This window comes from Panthera leo, chromosome B1 (assembly GCF_018350215.1).
Source record: "Panthera leo isolate Ple1 chromosome B1, P.leo_Ple1_pat1.1, whole genome shotgun sequence".
In the NCBI taxonomy this organism is placed as follows: domain Eukaryota; kingdom Metazoa; phylum Chordata; class Mammalia; order Carnivora; family Felidae; genus Panthera; species Panthera leo.
The window spans coordinates 202,412,807-202,430,042 of record NC_056682.1 but is presented as its reverse complement, the minus strand read 5'-3'; the positions used below and the strand labels follow the sequence as shown (position 1 = coordinate 202,430,042).

The 17,236-nt window shown below is 64.7% G+C and overlaps 1 protein-coding gene across 1 annotated transcript; it reads left to right on the top strand.

Moving 5' to 3' along the window:
- The first annotated feature begins 1,213 nt into the window (after positions 1-1,213).
- Positions 1,214-10,140, top strand: HGFAC (HGF activator). Its single transcript, XM_042936748.1, has 15 exons — positions 1,214-1,227; positions 2,057-2,171; positions 2,719-2,896; positions 3,049-3,145; positions 3,395-3,474; positions 4,159-4,281; positions 4,365-4,496; positions 4,586-4,696; positions 4,791-4,965; positions 5,173-5,258; positions 5,837-6,092; positions 8,092-8,231; positions 8,531-8,671; positions 8,757-8,905; positions 9,879-10,140. Exons 1-15 carry the CDS (start codon positions 1,214-1,216, stop codon positions 10,059-10,061), a joined length of 1,980 nt encoding a protein of 659 aa, XP_042792682.1. The 3' UTR covers positions 10,062-10,140.
- The last annotated feature ends 7,096 nt before the right edge of the window (positions 10,141-17,236 follow it).

Below are 17,236 nucleotides of genomic sequence, written 5' to 3'. Positions count from 1 at the left end.
TCAGGGGAGGGGTTGAGAAGAAAATGGCTCTTGGTGCTGAGGTCAAGGGTGGGCAAAGAGAATGAAGGCAACCTAACGGGACCCAAGATCGTGGTGCTCCGGAGCGTGAGAGGAAGCGACCCTTCTGGGTCAGGGCTCCCGGTCACGTCCGCTTTGTACCGTGGCCTGCAGGTCAGTGCGGGGCTCCTTCTGGGGCCACCACCGGTGGGGGCAGGGCTCAGCCTGGGAGACCCACAGACGGCGGGGCACTGGGCTGCTGTGGCTCCCACGCGCAGTGGGGACTCTTCAGGCGGCCCCGCCTCAACCCCTGCGCCCGGCCCCAGAGGGGTGGTCTGGCGGGGCCGTCTGCGGAGGAACCTCCGAGAGGAAACCTGACCGCCCAGAAGGCCTGGGCGCAGCCGGCCCGAGGCCGTGGTGAGTTTGGTTACAGAGCGGCTTGAGCCTCATGGGGGGGGGGGGGGGCAGGCCAGGCCATCGGGCAGGGCCACCGTATGGTGCTGGCTGAAGCAGGTAGAGACGGTCGTCGGCCCAGGTTGCCTCAGTGGAACCCCAACATGGAGCGGCCGAGGGGCCCGGCACCCCTCCCTCCAGGGTTGCTGGGAGGAGCCCAACTCACGAATACTCAGCAAGGCCCCCGGGGTGGTTCCAGATGCTTGTAGGGGGCAGCGCCCAGCGAGCAGTGCTCTGGATGGGGCCTTGGGAGGGGTCAGAAGGGAGAGCAGGGCCCAGCACCCACCATGTCCCCCCCACCCCCCAACACTCACCCCTCTCCCCTCCCCCCCAGGCGCCCACCATGCTCCCCATGCCCCCCCTGAACCCCCGCACCCACCACACTCCCCCACCCTGCACCCACCATGCTCCCCTCCCCCCAGCACCCACCACGCTCCCCCCACCCCTGAACCCCACCCCCACCATGCACCAGGCTGGGTGCACACTCAGTTTCCACTCTCCCTCCTTTTGTGCAGATGACAAAATGGGGCCCAGAGAGAGAGTGGTCTGGGGGCACACAGCGAGGTGGCCACAGTGCCCAGCTGATCCCTAGGCCAAAGTGAGGGCCAGCCCTCGCCTCCTCCCCATGTGGGCCACTGAGCTAATCTACAGGGAACCCGGGGCGGCTCTGTCTGGCGCCCTCCAGTCACGCGTTCTGGGACTCGTAGGGGTGGGGAGGACCTACTACCATGGTGTCCAGGGGGCAGCCCGCCCCAGGTCCCGGATGGAGAGCGCGAGGTGTATGCAGACCTGGGCAGGATCCTAGGCCATGTCTCTGTGGCCTTGGGGGGCCCTGGGTGCCTGGCTGGGGCTCTTCTGGGGACCTGAGCCACCCAGAGATAGCTGGCCCCAGCCAGAGCTCAGGACGGGGTGGGGGCAGACCCAGACACAAACGGGGACAGCGTCACGTCAGCTAAGCTGTGAAGGGGAAGCCCAGGGCTCAGGGAGTCCAGGGGTGGGAAGGCTTCCTGGAGGAGGTGCCCCGGGGGTCCAGGCCAGGCGGGGGAGGAGACATTCCCGGGCAGCTTGCAGAGTTAGGGCAGGGGGACTGCCGGCTCCGGTGCTGCCCGCCTCCCCAGCTCTACTCCCATGAGAGCCCCCACCCCAGGCTTATCCTGGGAGGGGCCAAGCTGGAGTGCTGGGGACAGCAGGGGCCCCTGTCCTGGGCTCATTGCCCACAACACTCAGCCCAGCGCACACACCCTCCTCTGGGCTAGCACCCGCCCCCCAGGCCTGGGAGGCTCAGCACTCGAGGCCACTCTGGTTATCGATAGTTCACTAACAGACCGCCACCAGCCCTGCGGAGAGGCGGGGACCGGATGCTGGGGCCAGGAGTTCAGGTCCCCACTGGCTGTGTGTCTCAGGGGTCTGAGGATATTGTCAGGTCCAGGACTAGCGTGGCTGTTGCCAGAGGGACAGCTGGACCAGGTGGGGAGAGCGGGGCAGCAGACACGAGGACCACGTGGGGCCAGCACTGGAGACAGCCAGGTTAATCATTGCCAGGTGGCCTTGACCCCCCACCTGCCCTGGCCGCTCTGTTTCCGCCTCCTGCTGCCCCTCACGCCAGCTCAGGAGCCACAGGGCGCTGGGCCTGGGTTCCCAGCCTTTGCCCCCTGCCCGGAATGGCCCTGCTCCTGCTGCTGCTGCTGGTGCCCTGCGGGGCCCAGCCCCAGGCTGGCAGGGTGAGCGCTGAGCCCGTGGCACGGTGGCCGCGGCCTCCCTGTGCCCACCCTGGGTCCTGGGGCCGGGGTGGGCTGTGGAACGTGGGAGGGCTCCAACTTGGTGAAAGCTGGCCTTCGGCGGGTGAGGTGGCATGCTGGCTGGCCTAGGGGGCCTGGGGGCCTGGGGATCTGACCTGCTGGGCCCCCGCCCGGGGGCATCAGGGCCACTGCCTTGTCTTTGGGTCCCACTGTTTGGGGACTGGGTGGGGGACCTCTCAGGGCCTCACGGCTGCTCTTTAATCCCCCAGAACAGAAGGCAGGGGTGCCCCAGCCTGGGCAGATGCCGAGCCCACCCTGTCTAACCCTGTGGGCTCGGCAGGAGGGAAGGGGACGGGGCCGGGCTGAGGAACTCAGGACGGCCAGTGTCCCCTTGGTTTCTCCTCTAAAACTTGAGAGCCGCCATGTGGAAACCAGGCCGGGGACTGCGACCAGCCCAGCCAGCAGGGCCTGAGTGTGAGGGGCGCCCATCCCACGCCGACGCGATCTCAGCCCTCTTTGCCCTTCCCAGAACCTTACAGAACCCCCAGAACCTAACGCCACAGTGACCCCGGGGACCCCCACGGCCCCCGTAACCTCGGTGACCCCTGTGACCCTGGCCACGAGTGCTCCAGAGACACAGGGACCCCGTGGTAGGGGGCTGAGCCCCCCGCCCAGGGCTCCCTCCAGCAGCAGCCCTGGGAGCCCAGGTGGGTCAGGAGACCTCCCGGAGGTGGGAGGCTGCACCTGGATGGGCGGGCTGGGAGGGGCGCGGGGGACTGCTGGAGAGTGGGGTGTGCGGTGTGGGGTCAGGAGGTGCCCAGCACGGGAGCCCCTCGACCCCTCTCGCCTCCCCCCGCAGTGCTCACAGAGGACGGGCAGCCCTGTAGTTTCCCCTTCCGCTACGGTGGCCGTATGCTGCACACCTGCACCTCGGAGGGGAGCGCCCACAGGAAGTGGTGGGTCGCCTCTGGGGACAAGGCCCGCATGCACAGACCGTCCGCCTCCCCTCCTCCCAGTCCCCACGGCCCCTTGTCCAATCCGGAGACCCTCCCGCCCTCCACACACACCCCCCGCCCCCAGACAGCCTGGCACACAGCAGGTGTAGGGAACGAGCCCCAGGGCGGTCAGAGGGGCCACCCTGTGGGCATCACACTGGGGCGGGCTGATCCCCGGCCCGGGGGACCCAGGTGCCTCCTCTCCCCCAGGTGCGCCACCACTCACAACTATGACCGCGACAGGGCCTGGGGCTACTGTGCGCAGGCCTCAGCGCCCAGGGAGGACCCAGGTGGGTGCCCAGGGAACGGGGTGGGGGGTCCTGAGCCCAGGCTAGGAGGGGGCTGGGGGCGGTGAGCGCAGGGGAGCATTATTAGGGCAACGTGCCGATGGGGCAGGGGCCAGGGGGACAGAGCTGACCTGGAACTGGGGGCTTGCTTGGAGTACGCGAGGGGACTTCGGGGTTGACCCCGCTGCAGCCCTGGGGGGCTGGGAGGGGACAGAGGAGTCATCAGCCCAGGGGCCTGCAGGAGTGTGGAAGGTGGGACCCCTCCCAGACAGGACCCTGCCTTCTCGGAGCCACCACGGTGCTGCCTCAGTCATTGCTGGGACCAAGGCGCCCCCTGGTGGTGTGGCTGGACCATGCGGCTGCACAGTCCGAGTCCTGGACAGAAAGGAGGGCCCGTAGGGTCGACGGGGCACAAGGGTCCCAGGGCACACAGGTGGGGACGGTGCTGTCTGACGGCACACCGGTACAGGGCCAGAGGCCCGCTTGCCCAGGGTCTGAGTGCTGGGCAGGGGTGCTGGGAGACGGGGGAAGGTCTACGCCCCTTCCCGGGACAACGGCACCCAAGGAACCCAGAAGGGGCGCCTTTAAGGTGGTGGGTCCGATGAAGGCCCCGCAGTCCTTGGCAAACAGAGAGGGTCGCAGGGTTTGGGGTACACCTGCCCCCTACACCTCCCCCCGTCCCCCCAGCTGCCCTGGATCCCTGTGCCTCTGGCCCGTGCCTCAACGGGGGCTCATGCTCCAACACCCAGGACCCCGAGTCCTACCACTGCACCTGCCCCGTGGCTTTCACAGGCAAGAACTGCGGCACAGGTGAGCAGGGCCACCGGGGCTTCTGGCGGCGGGAGGGCGGCCGCCCGGGTGCAGTGGGGTGCAGGGCACTCTGCGACCCCCAGAGAGATGCTTCGATGAGACGCGCTATGAGCACTTGGAGGCGGGCGATCGCTGGGCCCGAGTGAGCCAGGGCCGAGTGGAGCAGTGTGGGTGTGCGGGGGGCCAGATCCGCTGCGAGGGCACCCGCCACACAGGTAGGCCACGGCAGGGGGCGGGGCTCGCCGGGTCCCCCAGGGACAGCGTCCTCAAGGCCTGAGGCCTAGCTTCTGAGCCCTCCCCCCAGCTTGCCTGAGCAGCCCGTGCCTGAACGGGGGCACCTGCCACCTGGTCGTGGCCACCGGGACCACCGTATGCGCCTGCCCCCCGGGCCACGCTGGGCGGCTCTGCAACATCGGTGAGTGCGTCCGCCTGCGGCCTGCGCCCCGGGGCCGGCGTCGGGGTGACGCGGCCTGGGGCCCCGGGCTCATCGCCCACCGTGCTGCCCACAGTGCCCGGCCAGCACTGCTTCGTGGAGAGCGGTGCCGAGTACCGAGGTGTGGCCAGCACAGCGGCCTCGGGTCTCAGCTGCCTGGCCTGGAACTCCGACCTGCTGTACCAGGAGCTGCATGTGGACTCGGTGGGCGCCGCTGCCCTGCTCGGCCTGGGCCCCCACGCCTACTGCCGGTCAGCACTGGCCTGCCCCACCCCCCACCACCTCATGCGACGACGTGGGTGGGGTCCGTCCTGGGGCAGAGGTCAGGCCCACGGGGCCCAGGGCCGCTATGTCCACGCCCAAGCGGAACGCTGCTGGGGAGGGGGCGTCAGGGGCCCCACCCTGCCGGGTCCTCCCACCCCCCTCACCGCCCGCCCACCCGCCTCTCCACGCGCCAGAAACCCAGACAAGGACCAGAGGCCCTGGTGCTACGTGGTGAAGGACAGCGCGCTCTCCTGGGAGTACTGCCGCCTGGACGTCTGCGGTGCGCGAGGGTGGAGGCCCCCGTGGGCCTCCCTGCTCCCCTCCCGTGCCTGGCCTCCCCTCTTTGGAGGACCACTGCCCCGTCTGGCAGATGGGGGCACTGAGGCTCACTGAAGCAGGGCGCGGCCAAGGTCATGCGGCCAGGGGTCAGAGCAGGTCCCCTGGGGTGGCTCCCACTCGGCCTCAACGGGGCCCCCGACGGCCCCCAGAGACAGGGAAGTGCCGAGCAGGGGTGCATAGTGTGGGCAGGGGGTCCAGCGGGCACCCCTGGGAGTGGGCAGGGGGCCCCGTGCCCCAGGGCCGTCTGACCCTCCTGGGCTCCCAGGTCCCAGGCTGCTGGGAGGGACAGGAACACCTGCCAGCTTCCCTCCCACCTTGGTTCCCACAAAACCCTGTGATTGGGTGTCATTTCCCCTTCCTGCAGAGGAGGAGAGCTGGGTGCCTGCGAGGGCGGAGCTGGGCTCAGCCCTGGACCCTCTTCCAGATGAGCTGCCTGGGGTGGGCTGGGAGGCGGGGGGAACCGCCTGGGGGCCTGAGGATGGCAGCCGGGGTGTGCGACCCAGTGACCTGTGCTCCCAGAATCCCTGGCCAGAATTAACCCCCTACCCGCCGAGGTCCTGCTGAGCCAGCCTGAGCCTGCCTCCACGGGACACCAGACCTGTGGCAAGAGGCACAAGAAAAGGAGCTTCCTCCGGCCACGCATCATTGGTGGCTCGTCCTCACTGCCCGGCTCCCACCCCTGGCTGGCCGCCATCTACATCGGGAACGACTTCTGCGCGGGGAGTCTTGTCCACACCTGCTGGGTGGTGTCTGCGGCCCACTGCTTCTCCAACAGGTGGGCGCCTCTGGCCAGGACCCCCCACTCCATGCTTCATCCCATCCACCGGTCCCCCTCCCACCATCTACACTCCGCCCTCCCGGCCGCCCTGCCACCGTCCATCCACGCCTCTGCCCTCGCCAGCTGCCGCCCGTGTGCCCGTCCACCCTTCACCCCCCATCCTCCCACCTACCCGGCTGCCTGTCCTCACCCACTTGACGCCGCCCGTCGCTCAAGTGCCCCCACGTTTCCCCACCTGCCCGTGTAACCCCCACGTCTGGCCCCTCATCTGACCGTCGCCCCACAGGCCCAGGAGGGACTCGGCAATCAGCCCGGTGCAGGGGTGCAGGGCGTGGAAGCTGCAGAGACCAGCCCCACCCCTGCGCCCCGGGGAGCCCGGGCAGTCCTGCGTCGGGGGTGGGGCGGGGCGGCTCTCGGAGGAGTGGCCCGGTGCCGAGAGGGCGATGGGCGGGGCCGTTCTCTGTGAAGATCCCGCCCCTCCCCGACCCAGACCCCGCCCACCCCGCCTCCCTCCGGGCCGCGGAGGCCTCGCCCACTCAGTGAGCCCGCAGGCGGGCTGGGGCTCGGGCCGCCGCTTGGGCAGTGGGGGTCCAGGGCGTGGGGCCCACCGGCACACACCGGAGGAGCGGGAAAGACCAGCCCCTCCCCAGCTTCCACCCGCTGTGATGGGGACAAGGTTCCCCATCTGGGCGTCCAGACTGGGAGGCTCCCCCCTGGGGGGAGGCCAGTGGGAGGGGATGGGCCTGAGCCCCCCTCAGTCAGCCAGGGACCATGGCACGGGTGGGGGGCAGTGGGCTCAAGTCGGGCGAGGGTTTAAGAGGCTGGGGCAGGGGGTGCGCCTGGGTGGCTCAGTCGGTTGAGCCTCCCGCTTCCGCTCAGGTCAGGATCTCATGGTTTGGGGGTTTCGAGCCCCGTGTGGGGCTCTGTGCTGACAGCTCAGATCCTAGAGCCTGGTCCGGAGTCTGTGTCTTCCTCTCTCTCTGCACCTCCCTCGCTCATGCTCGGTCTCTCAGCAGTATGATAAATGTTAAAAAAAAAAAAAAAAAAAAAAAGAGGCTGGGGCAGGAGAGCAGGGGCCCACTCCTCCCACCCATGGCAGGGCTGGGGAGGGGCCAGGCAGGGGCAGTGAGGTAGACAGGGGTGTTAGAGGGGGGTTCCTGGACTCCCAGGTGCCCCTCAGGAGGGGCATGCTCCTTTAGCAAAGGGCAGAACCTGGCACCCAGAGCTGGCAGACAGCCCGCTCCTCCCTGCCCTGCACTTGGGCCAGCCCGGTCCTCCTCCTGTCCCTGGAGGCCTGGGGGCTCCAAGCCCTCAGTTCACTGGCCATCCACCCTGAGAGCCCACCTGAGCAAGACCCAAGAATGGCCGGCTCTGGCCCTGGATAGGGTTGATGGCCTTGTCCAGAGGCCAGGCACCCAGCCCTACTGTGTGCTGAGCATCTGGCTGGCTGCCCATGGCACAGGAGCCCGTCTTCCAGAAGGGCCTACGGCCTGGGACAGCCTAGTGGCCAAGGTCCCACAGTGGCCTGGAGCTGGAGTCCAAGGCAGGAGGGCCAAGCCAGCATGAGAGCTGACCGCTTCCACAGGAGATGGGAAAACAGAGGCCCGGAGAGGGGACCGAGAAGCTGACCATGGGGGCCCAGGGCTGTGCCCAGCAGGAGTGAGGGGCTGTATCTGGGGGTCCCCACAGGCTAGATAGAAGCTGGGTCAGGGCTGCCAGGCAGGGCTGGGGTCTCCACCCACTCAGGCCCCGATCAGCACGGCCCCCATGCCCCCGTCTGCGTGAGGTCCCCAGAATTACTAAAGGTTGTGTGTGTGTGTGTGTGTGGCCAGAGCCCAGCACTCTCCTGCCCCTGCTCAGCCCCCCAAGGGCTGCAGGGGGCCTGCACAGTCCTGGATCTCCAGGACGCTTGAGCCATCATGGGTCATGGGGAGAGCCAACCTCAGGAGCCTGAGGGGAGGGCCCGGGTCCTGCTGTCACCAGCCGTGTCGCACAGCCCCCGCAGGGAAAGTGTCTTAGTGGTCCTAGGCCAACACTTCTTCAACCAGACAACAGACGTAACGCAGACATTTGGCATCGAGAAGTACATCCCTTACCCCATGTACTCAGTGTTCAACCCCAGTGACCATGACCTGGGTAAGTGAGGCTTGGGGCTCGTTGGGGTGCAACAGGCCAGAGCCAGGAGAGGGGCAGGGGTAGGCACGAGGCCGACCTGGGGAGAGGGGCATGGAGAGAAGGGGAGGGAGAGGAGGAGGGAGGGGAGGGGAGTCGGGTGCAGGGCAGCGAGGGTGCCCGGGACGGCAGAGTGGCCTTGGCCTGGTGGGAGGAGGACCCGGGTCTCCCAGTGCACGGCCCCTCCGTCTCTGGCACCACCCTCTGTCCGGCAGGGCCCCCCCCCGTGCCCCAGGCTGACCTCTGGTCTCTCTCCTGCCCAGTCCTGATCCGGCTGAAGAAGAAGGGGGACCGCTGTGCCGTCCGCTCCCAGTTCGTCCAGCCCATCTGCCTGCCTGACCCCAGCAGCCCCTTCCCCGCTGGACACAAGTGCCAGATCGCCGGCTGGGGCCACCAGGATGAGAGTGAGTGGGGGTGGGAGCATCGCGGCCAGGGGTGTGGCGGCCCGCCCCGGCAAGCGTCACCCAGCCTCAGGGCACCTGTCCGCAGACGTGAGTGGCTACTCCAGCTCCCTGCGGGAGGCGCTGGTCCCCCTGGTGGCAGACCACAAGTGCAGCAGCCCCGAGGTGTATGGGGCCGACATCAGCCCCCACATGCTGTGCGCTGGCTACTTCGACTGCAAGTCTGACGCCTGCCAGGTGAGCCGGGGCTCTCAAGGATGCCGGCCCCCCACCCCGAAAGGGACCTTGACTTGAAGAGCCAGCAGGGGAGCCGGGCAGAGCGTGCCCTTCCCAGTCAGTGGCCCGCACCCCCAGGCTGGGCGTCCCTCTCACATGATGGGGAGGCTGAGGCCCAGGGAGGGGCAGGGTCTCAAAGCCTGGACGTGTCCCAGTTGCCCAGCCACAGGTGGGCACGTGACACTAAAGGCCAAGTCCCTTTTCGTCCAGAGTTCCTCCAAGTGGGCTCGGTCGACGAGCCCGTCCCCAGAGCTGATTTATCGAGGGCTCCGCGAGCACTGTCTTGTTTAGGCTACACGTCAACCCCGAGACGGAGGAACAGCTTTACTTGCCATTTTATAGACGGACAAACTGAGGCTCAGAGAGGTCCTGTCACTCTTCCCAGGTCACACAGCTCAGGAGCGGCAGGGTGGGGGGGCCTTGACACTGGACCACATGATCGGACGAGCACCTTTGGGGGAAGTCAGGATGGGTTTCTGCACGAGGGGGCATTTGCACTTATTTGGAGGATGAATAGGAGTCTGCCAGGTGGCTGGGAGGGCATTTCAAGGGGGGGACTGAGCCTGAGCCAGAACACGGGGACCCCCCCCCCCGCCAGTCCGTGCAGGGTGCGTGCTGGCGGGCCGGCTCAGGAGCCCGATTGAGGAGCCCACTGCTGGGCGTGGGGCTGAGAGGGATCCATGGCACGGGTGCGGTCACAGCGGCCCTGGAACCCGGTGACCTCGTGTCTAGGAGGCTGGGGGAGGGGGGACAGTGCTCCACCTGAAACACCCTTGTCTTCTGTCCCCCACGCGGTAGGAAGTCTGCATCGGGAGCTCCCGGGAGTCCTCACCACAGGCTCCTCTGGAGACATTCTCGGGGCTGGGGCTCGGGAGGCGGGAGCGGGAGCACCTCTGTGCTGCTGAGGGGCTGAGCCGGCCTGCCTCTGCTGCAGGGGGACTCAGGCGGACCCCTGGCCTGTGAGAAGAACGGCCTGGCCTACCTGTACGGCATCATCAGCTGGGGCGACGGCTGTGGGAGGCTTAACAAACCTGGTGTCTACACCCGTGTGGCCAATTACGTGGACTGGATCAACGACCGGATCCGGCCCCCTAAGCGGCCTGCGGATCCCTCCTGAGGCACCCCACCCCTGGCGTGGGCGTCCCGCCTCTCACCGTTCCCAAACTCCTGCAATAAAGATGTCTCCGAGAACCTGGCCCACGCTGCCCGTGCCTCTGCCCCCGGCTCAGCCCTCCGTCCCGGGCCTTGACCCCCGGCCCACGTCTGTAGGTGGCGTGGCTGAGGGCCAGGGCTCCCGGAGCCAGGGCCCCACCTTCCTTTGCTCAGTGGAGAAGGAAGCCTGCAACCCCCCAGGAGGGGTCTGGCCCCAAGACCTGGGGGGGGGGGGGGGGTCAGGGCAGGGGACTTAGTCTGGAGCCTGTCCAGAGCCCGAGCTGTCTCTAGCCACCCCACTCAGGCCACCCCCAGGCAGGTAGGGCTGGGGCCCAGGCTCCCCACGTTGTCCCAGGGCAGAGTCCAAGCCAAATAGTGCATGGGACCTTAAGACTTACGACAGGTTCGTTTGAAATGGCTGCTGGCCCTCATTTTCCTTCAAGAGGGCAACCTGACTGCAGCTGTCCCCAGGGGGAAGGCCAGGGACTCCCTCTGAGGGAGACCAGCAGGCCCAGAGACCGCCAAGGGCGTCCAGGGCGATGGGCCACTACTGCTAGGTACCTCCAGGAGCCAAGCTCCTGCAGCAGCTGGCCAGGACACCTTGGGAAAGGATTCACAGTTGCTGGGAAGAGCCCAGGATTCCAGGCAGAGAGAGAGAGAGCGGCAGCTGCAAAGGTCCTGAGGCAGGGGACGTGGCTTGTTTGAATCAAAATAAGGAAGTGTGGCTGGAGACCAGAGGAGGCAGGGATGGGGGGCTGCTGTGGGCTGCAGTGAGGTACGGGGTGTGCCCTGGGGTCCCTGACAGGGCTTCGGCAGGGTGGACACGCAAAGACCTCTGTGGCCAGGGGGAGAGACCTGGGTCTGCCCCATAGCAGACCCATAGCCCTGCCGCCATAGCCCTGGTGCCCAGCAGCGTGTGCCTCAGGGAGCCGGGGGCCCTGGTCTCGGGGAGAGGCCGGGGGATGGCCCCACATTCAGTGCCTCCGCACGGTCCTCCACGCAGTCCCCACCCACCTCTCCTGCTCCTCGACCCCCGAAGCCTCTTTCTCCCCTGTCGTCTCCACGGCCCCCGCCTTGGACCAGGTCTCACCACCTCTCTCTGAAGTGACAGGCCAGGGCTTTCTGAATGTCACTGCCCTCCTACCTCGGAACCTCCCCTAATCCCTGTGGCCTGACCCCACCTACCTCCCACCCCTCTTCTGTCCCCGCCCCCCCCCCCCCCCAGTCTGTGCTCTGGCCACTCTGGCCTCCCTCTGTCCATGCAACTGACCGGAGCCCTCACTCATGCTGTTCCCACTGCTTCTAGAATGTTCTCTCCCAGGCCACCCCTCCCCCTTTCACTCGGTGGAGCTCAGGTTACTCGTGGAGGCTGCTCCTGAGAGGCCAGGCTAGTCGGGTCCTGCCCCAGTCGTTCCCGTCCTCACGTGTGCACGTGGGTGCAGAGGACATGGGCTTTGCCAGGCGCCTCTGCTCTTAGCCTGTGTCAGGACTGCGTCCCGAGGCTGGGCGGATACAGCGGGAACAAAGGCAGCTTTGTCTTCCTCCTGTGACCCGGTGCGGCGCTCGGCCTCTTGCTGACATTGGTTTGCCAGCGATCCGTTCCTGTACCGAGAGAGGAAGACGCCCCAGAGCCCCCTTCCCTGAGACTTCTCGCACTAAGCTCTCATTTGCCCGAATGGGGCCCCAAGGCCACACGTAGCTGCAGAGGAGGCTGGGACGGCAGGGGACTGGGTTGTCAGGACTGGATCAGACACATCACGATGGACACGCACCGCTCCAAGCAAGACCAGAGAAGAGAGCCCGGTCCTGAGCCCTGGCCCCTCTCCCCACGGCCCTCCGGCTGGCCGGAGTGCCCTGCTGAAGCCCCCACGTGTTGGTCCCAGCCCAGGGCCGCGGAGTCTGGTTGCCGTGGCCACAGGAGCTCCAAGTGTGGGGCATGTGGGGCCTCAGGCACCTGTGCTTGGCTCCGCCCCACCATAACCCCCCGCCCCTTCTCCCCTGTGGGTGTTGGCCTGGCTCTGTTAAAGAGGTGGCTCTCGATTATAGACTGTCTAGCACGAAGCCGACCTTGCATTCCTGGAGGGCACTGTGCTGAGTCAGAGCGAGCCAGCCTCTCCCGCTTGCTGTACACACTCCCAGATGTGCACTCACTCTCCGCCTTCTCCACCTGGAGCTCCGTCCCAGGAAGCTGATCCCCTGGACAGCATCAAAGGGCTCCTGTGCCCGCTGGGTTATTCAGGACATGGGGGAGCCCCCGCAGCAGCTCAGAGGAGGGAGGAGAGTGAGACTGGGATATCGATTTCCCTGGCTCCCTCCTTTTGGGGCCACCTCGATGTTATAAGTTGAACTGTGTCCTCCTAACATTCATATGTTGAAGTCCTAACCCCCAGGACCTCAGAATGTGATCTTATTTGGAGGGAGGGTCTTTACAGAGGTGATCAATCAGAAACGAGGTCACCAGGGTGGGCCCTGATCCAGTATGACTGTGCCCCTAGAAGGAGGGGAAAGGTGGACACACACACACACATACACACACACACAGAAGTGCCACAGTGGAAGGTGGCCTTCGACAGGCCAAGGGCAGAGGCTTGGGGCAGGCCCTCCTTCACAGCCCCGGAAGGAAGCAGCCCTGACGATTATCTCGATCTTGGACTCTGGGCTCCAGAATTGTGAGACCATCGATTTCTGCTGTTTCAGCCCTGTCTCTGGCACCTTGTCCTGGGACCCTAGAGGACAGACACACCCAGATCCCTTGACTGAAGGTCACCGCTCCTTTCAAAGATGGGAATGACCGTTGCCTTCGTGGGGTGACCTCTTCCTCTGGCCTAGAGGCAGTATCGACCCCACCGCACCCCCGTCCAGCCCTGGGCCACCGAGTTACCCTTGGTGGCTCCCCTCCAACACCACCTGTCCGATTATCCTAATGCTGTGCCAGCCTGTTGGGACCCTGGCTGATCCACGCTGCCTTACTTTTTACAAGCTTTTTGGGATTTACTCTCATTTTTTTTTTTTTTAGGACTTTATTATGCTTCTGAGTGAGATCCGCCTTTCTTACACTCCTTGACTCACACAATGACTTCAGGAGTATCCCTTCTTTTTTTTTTTTTTTTTTTTTTAGATTTTTTTTTTTTCAACGTTTTTTATTTATTTTTGGGACAGAGAGAGACAGAGCATGAACGGGGGAGGGGCAGAGAGAGAGGGAGATACAGAATCGGAAACAGGCTCCAGGCTCCGAGCCATCAGCCCAGAGCCTGACGCGGGGCTCGAACTCACGGACCGCGAGATCGTGACCTGGCTGAAGTCGGACGCTTAACCGACTGCGCCACCCAGGCGCCCCAGGAGTATCCCTTCTTTTATCGTTCCCTGGAGGACTCTGGAATGATCTATCTTTGAAAGTTTGGTAGAATCCTGTATAAAATTCCCTGGGTCCAGAGTTTTCTTTACTGCTGGTTCAGTATGTCAGTAGTTGCTGCCCTGAGGATTCTGTTTTTTCTTGCACCAGTTATGGGAGGCTGCTTTTATGAAACTGTCTGTCTAAATTGTCACATTTGTTGCCGTGGACTTGCTGACGGTGTCCCCAGTCACTTAATTCAGACGGACCAGAGCCCACCCTTTGCGTCAGCTGCCTCCTGGCCTCCCGCGCTGAGGTCGAGAAATCTGCTTTACATCAATTGTTCTTTCATAAGGACCCTCCATCCTCTGGTGGCTTTTAGGACGTCGGGCTTCTCCCCGACGTGGGGCTCCTCCCTGTCTCCTACCTTGCTTGCTGTCTGTTGGAACCTCACTCAGCTTGAAGGTGGCTGGCACCCTGCCTGGGTGGTGACTCAGGGATCCAGCCTCCTTGTATCTGGAGCTTCCGGTGTCCGGTGAGGCTTGGAGTCCACCCCCAGACACTTTTTCTGTGTCACCACTAACCTCGAAACTCAGGGTCCTGATCCGACAGTCATGTACTGAGCTCACCATTCTGTGGGCTGGTAACTTGGCGTGGGCGGGGCTGGCCGGTACTCTGGGCGGGGCTGACCAGTTTTCTAGGAGGGGCTGGCTGGTTCTCTGGGCGGGGCTGGTGTGGGCGGAGCTAGCTGGTTCTCTGGGCGGAACTGGCCACTTGGCATGGGCGGGGCTGGCCACCTGGCGTGGGCGGGGCTGGCCGGTTCTCTGGGTGGGGCTGACCAGTTTTCTGGGCGGGGCTGACCAGTTTTCTGGGAGGGGCTGGGTGGCTCTCTGGGCGGGGTTGGTGTGGGCGGAGCTAGCTTGTTCTCTGGGCGGGACTGGCCGCTTGGCATGGGCGGGGCTGGCCACCTGGCGTGGGCGGGGCTGGCCGGTTCTCTGGGTGGGGCTGACCAGTTTTCCGGGCGGGGCTGACCAGTTTTCTGGGAGGGGCTGGGTGGCTCTCTGGGCGGGGTTGGTGTGGGCAGAGCTAGCTTGTTCTCTGGGCGGAACTGGCCACTTGGCATGGGCGGGGCTGGCCACCTGGCGTGGGCGGGGCTGGCCGGTTCTCTGGGTGGGGCTGACCAGTTTTCTGGGCGGGGCTGACCAGTTTTCTGGGAGGGGCTGGGTGGCTCTCTGGGTGGGGTTGGTGTGGGCGGAGCTGGCTGGTTCTCTGGGCGGGGCTGGCAACCTGGCATGGGCGGGGCTGGCCGGTTCTCTGGGCGGGGGCTGCCTCATTCTCACAGCTGGAGGCATCAGTGAGTCTTGGGCTATTCTGCTTCTGGGAGTCACCTGGCTGTTGGCTCCTGCCATGGGGTGACTAGGCCACATGTCGCTCCTCATCCAGTGGGTCAGCCTGGACTTGTTCGCGTGGTGGAGGCTGGGCTCCAAAAGAAAGAGGAGCGGATGTGAGCATTTCCATTGTGCTTCATTTGTCGAAGCCAGCCATATTCCAGGTGGACAGACAGATTCCAACCTCAGTGGGAGGACGTATACGGTCACACTTCCAGGGTGCGGGTGTGGCGGGAGGAGTCACTGCAGCCATTTGTTCAAACGATCTCCCACATTGTCTGTCCCAGCTCAGACTGCCACCAGCTAGGTAGGGCTTAGACAACAGGAACTTACTTCTCACAGTTCTGGAGGCTGAAGTCCTAGATCAAGGTCCGTCAGGGCCGGTTTCTAGTGAGGCTTCCCTTCCAGGCTGCAGAGGCCACCTTCCCGCTCTGCGCGTGCTCTGAGAGAGGGGACATTGCTGTGTCTCTCCCTCTGCTGGGAAGGCCACAGTCCTGTGGGATTGGGACCCCACCCTTATGATCTCATTTAACCTTAACTGCTTCCGTAAAGACCGTATCTCCAAATACAGCCACGTGGGGGGTTCGGGCTTCAACCCAAGTGTTTTGGGGGACATGATTCAGCCATGTCACACCCCCTCATTGTGGGGTGAATGTAGAGTGTGGGAGATGGTGCCAGGTGCCCTCAGCTGGGCCTGGAAGTGGGGCTCATCTCTTCTGCCCGGACTCCACTGGCCAGGACCCCTTCGTACAGCCCCACCTATCCGCAGGGGAAGGGTAGACACAGGGCACGGTGTTTGCCCCTGTCAGGCGGTTCCGAGCCCCTGGAGATCCCAGATGAGGCAGCCCGGCCCTGGTCCCGATCGTCGCTGTGTGTTTGTGAACCCGTGATCATTTTCAAAGACCCTCACACACACTGTCTCACGTAGGGGCTCATCATCATAATATGAGGCAAGAAGAGGAAACGGAGACCAGAGGTCACGTGACGGTTAAAGTTCCTTTGGGTGGTGAGTGAGTGGCAGGTGCGGTGTCTGGGGCCAGGTCCTGTGGCCCAAGTCTGTGGCAGTGGCAGTGGCAGCGTCCCTGGCCGTGATGTCCAGCAGCAGCACCCCCGGCCGTGTGGTCAGTCAGGGATGACCACACGTCATTAACGTCACTAGCGGCCATGGGGTTCTTGGGAGGGGCCAGCCATGCCCCGTGGCCGTGAGTCCAGCTGTGTGGTGGTGCTGGGCCGGGGCGGCATCTGGTGTTAGGAACGTGGCTGTGCTTCCCTACCGCCCTGCCTCCCAAAGCTCCTGCTGGCTCTCCAGCCTCCCCTGGGTTCTACTAGAGGCCTGACATTCTTCCAGCAAATTCCTTCCTGCTCCAGCGGCCAGAGTCAGTTTCACCCAGCAACCGGGGCTGGAGCAGCTGAAGAAACTGTCTCAGTCCCCTTGGACCGCTGTACCAGAATGCCGCAGGCCAGGGGGCTGTTTCTCACAGTGCTGAGGCCAGGAGTCTGAGATGAGGGCACAGGCAGTGTCGGGTTCTGGCAAGAGCCGCTTGCTGGCCGCGGAGGGCCACCTTGCTATGCGCTCACACAGCGGGGAGAGACCATCTCCTTGCGTCTCTTCTTACAAGGACACTATAAGGACACTACAGATCTTCCCCAACTTACGATGAGCTTACCGTGGAAATACTAGAAGTCCAAAACGCACTGAATACGTCTCCCTAGCGAACGTGGTGGCTCAGCCTGGCCTGCCTGTCCCAGGACACTCACATCAGCCCACAGTGGGGCAAAATCATCCAGCACAAAGTCTGTTTTATAACAGTGTCGACCATCTCACGTGTCTCATTGAAAGCGAAAAGGGTTCTGTGGGTGTAGACGGTTGTCAGTGCACCGATTGTTCCCCCGGTGACTGGGTGGCTGGCCGGGAGCAGCTGGCCAGGGGCCTCGGGCCTTACAGACTGTGCCTCACAGACCGCTGGCCTGGGAAAAGATCCAAAGTCAGAATCTGAAGTACAGCTTCTACGGGATGTGGATTGCTTTCTCCCTGTCCTGGAGTTGAAAAATCCTAAGTCGAACCATCTGTAATTGGGTCATGGGAGCTCTACCCTCATGACCTAATCGTGTCCCAAAGGCCCGACCTCCTAACTCCATCCCACCGAGCGGGGGTTTGATCTTCAACACGTGAATCTGGGGGGACACAAACATGTGGACCACAGCAGGGACGGAGGAGCAGAGAGGCCCGAAGTCTGGGAGTAGGAGCCGGGCAGGAAGCTCTCCCCCCTTCTGCAGCCCCGGCGGCCACGTGGAGGGGAGGAGGCTGTCTGTCCTGCTCCAGCCCGCATTTTCCGGCCGGTGCGGGAGCAGGTGCAGCTGCCAGGCATGGCAGGAGCCTGGGTCTCGGCCAGCGCTTGGGAATGCAGCAGGGCCCTGCCC

Excerpts from the sequence above, each read along its gene's own strand:
- HGFAC (XM_042936748.1), top strand. Across the intron at positions 2,897-3,048 it reads CAGCAGCCCTGGGAGCCCAG|TGCTCACAGAGGACGGGCAG; the intron begins GTGGGTCAGGAG and ends CTCCCCCCGCAG. Across the intron at positions 8,906-9,878 it reads GCAAGTCTGACGCCTGCCAG|GGGGACTCAGGCGGACCCCT; the intron begins GTGAGCCGGGGC and ends CCTCTGCTGCAG.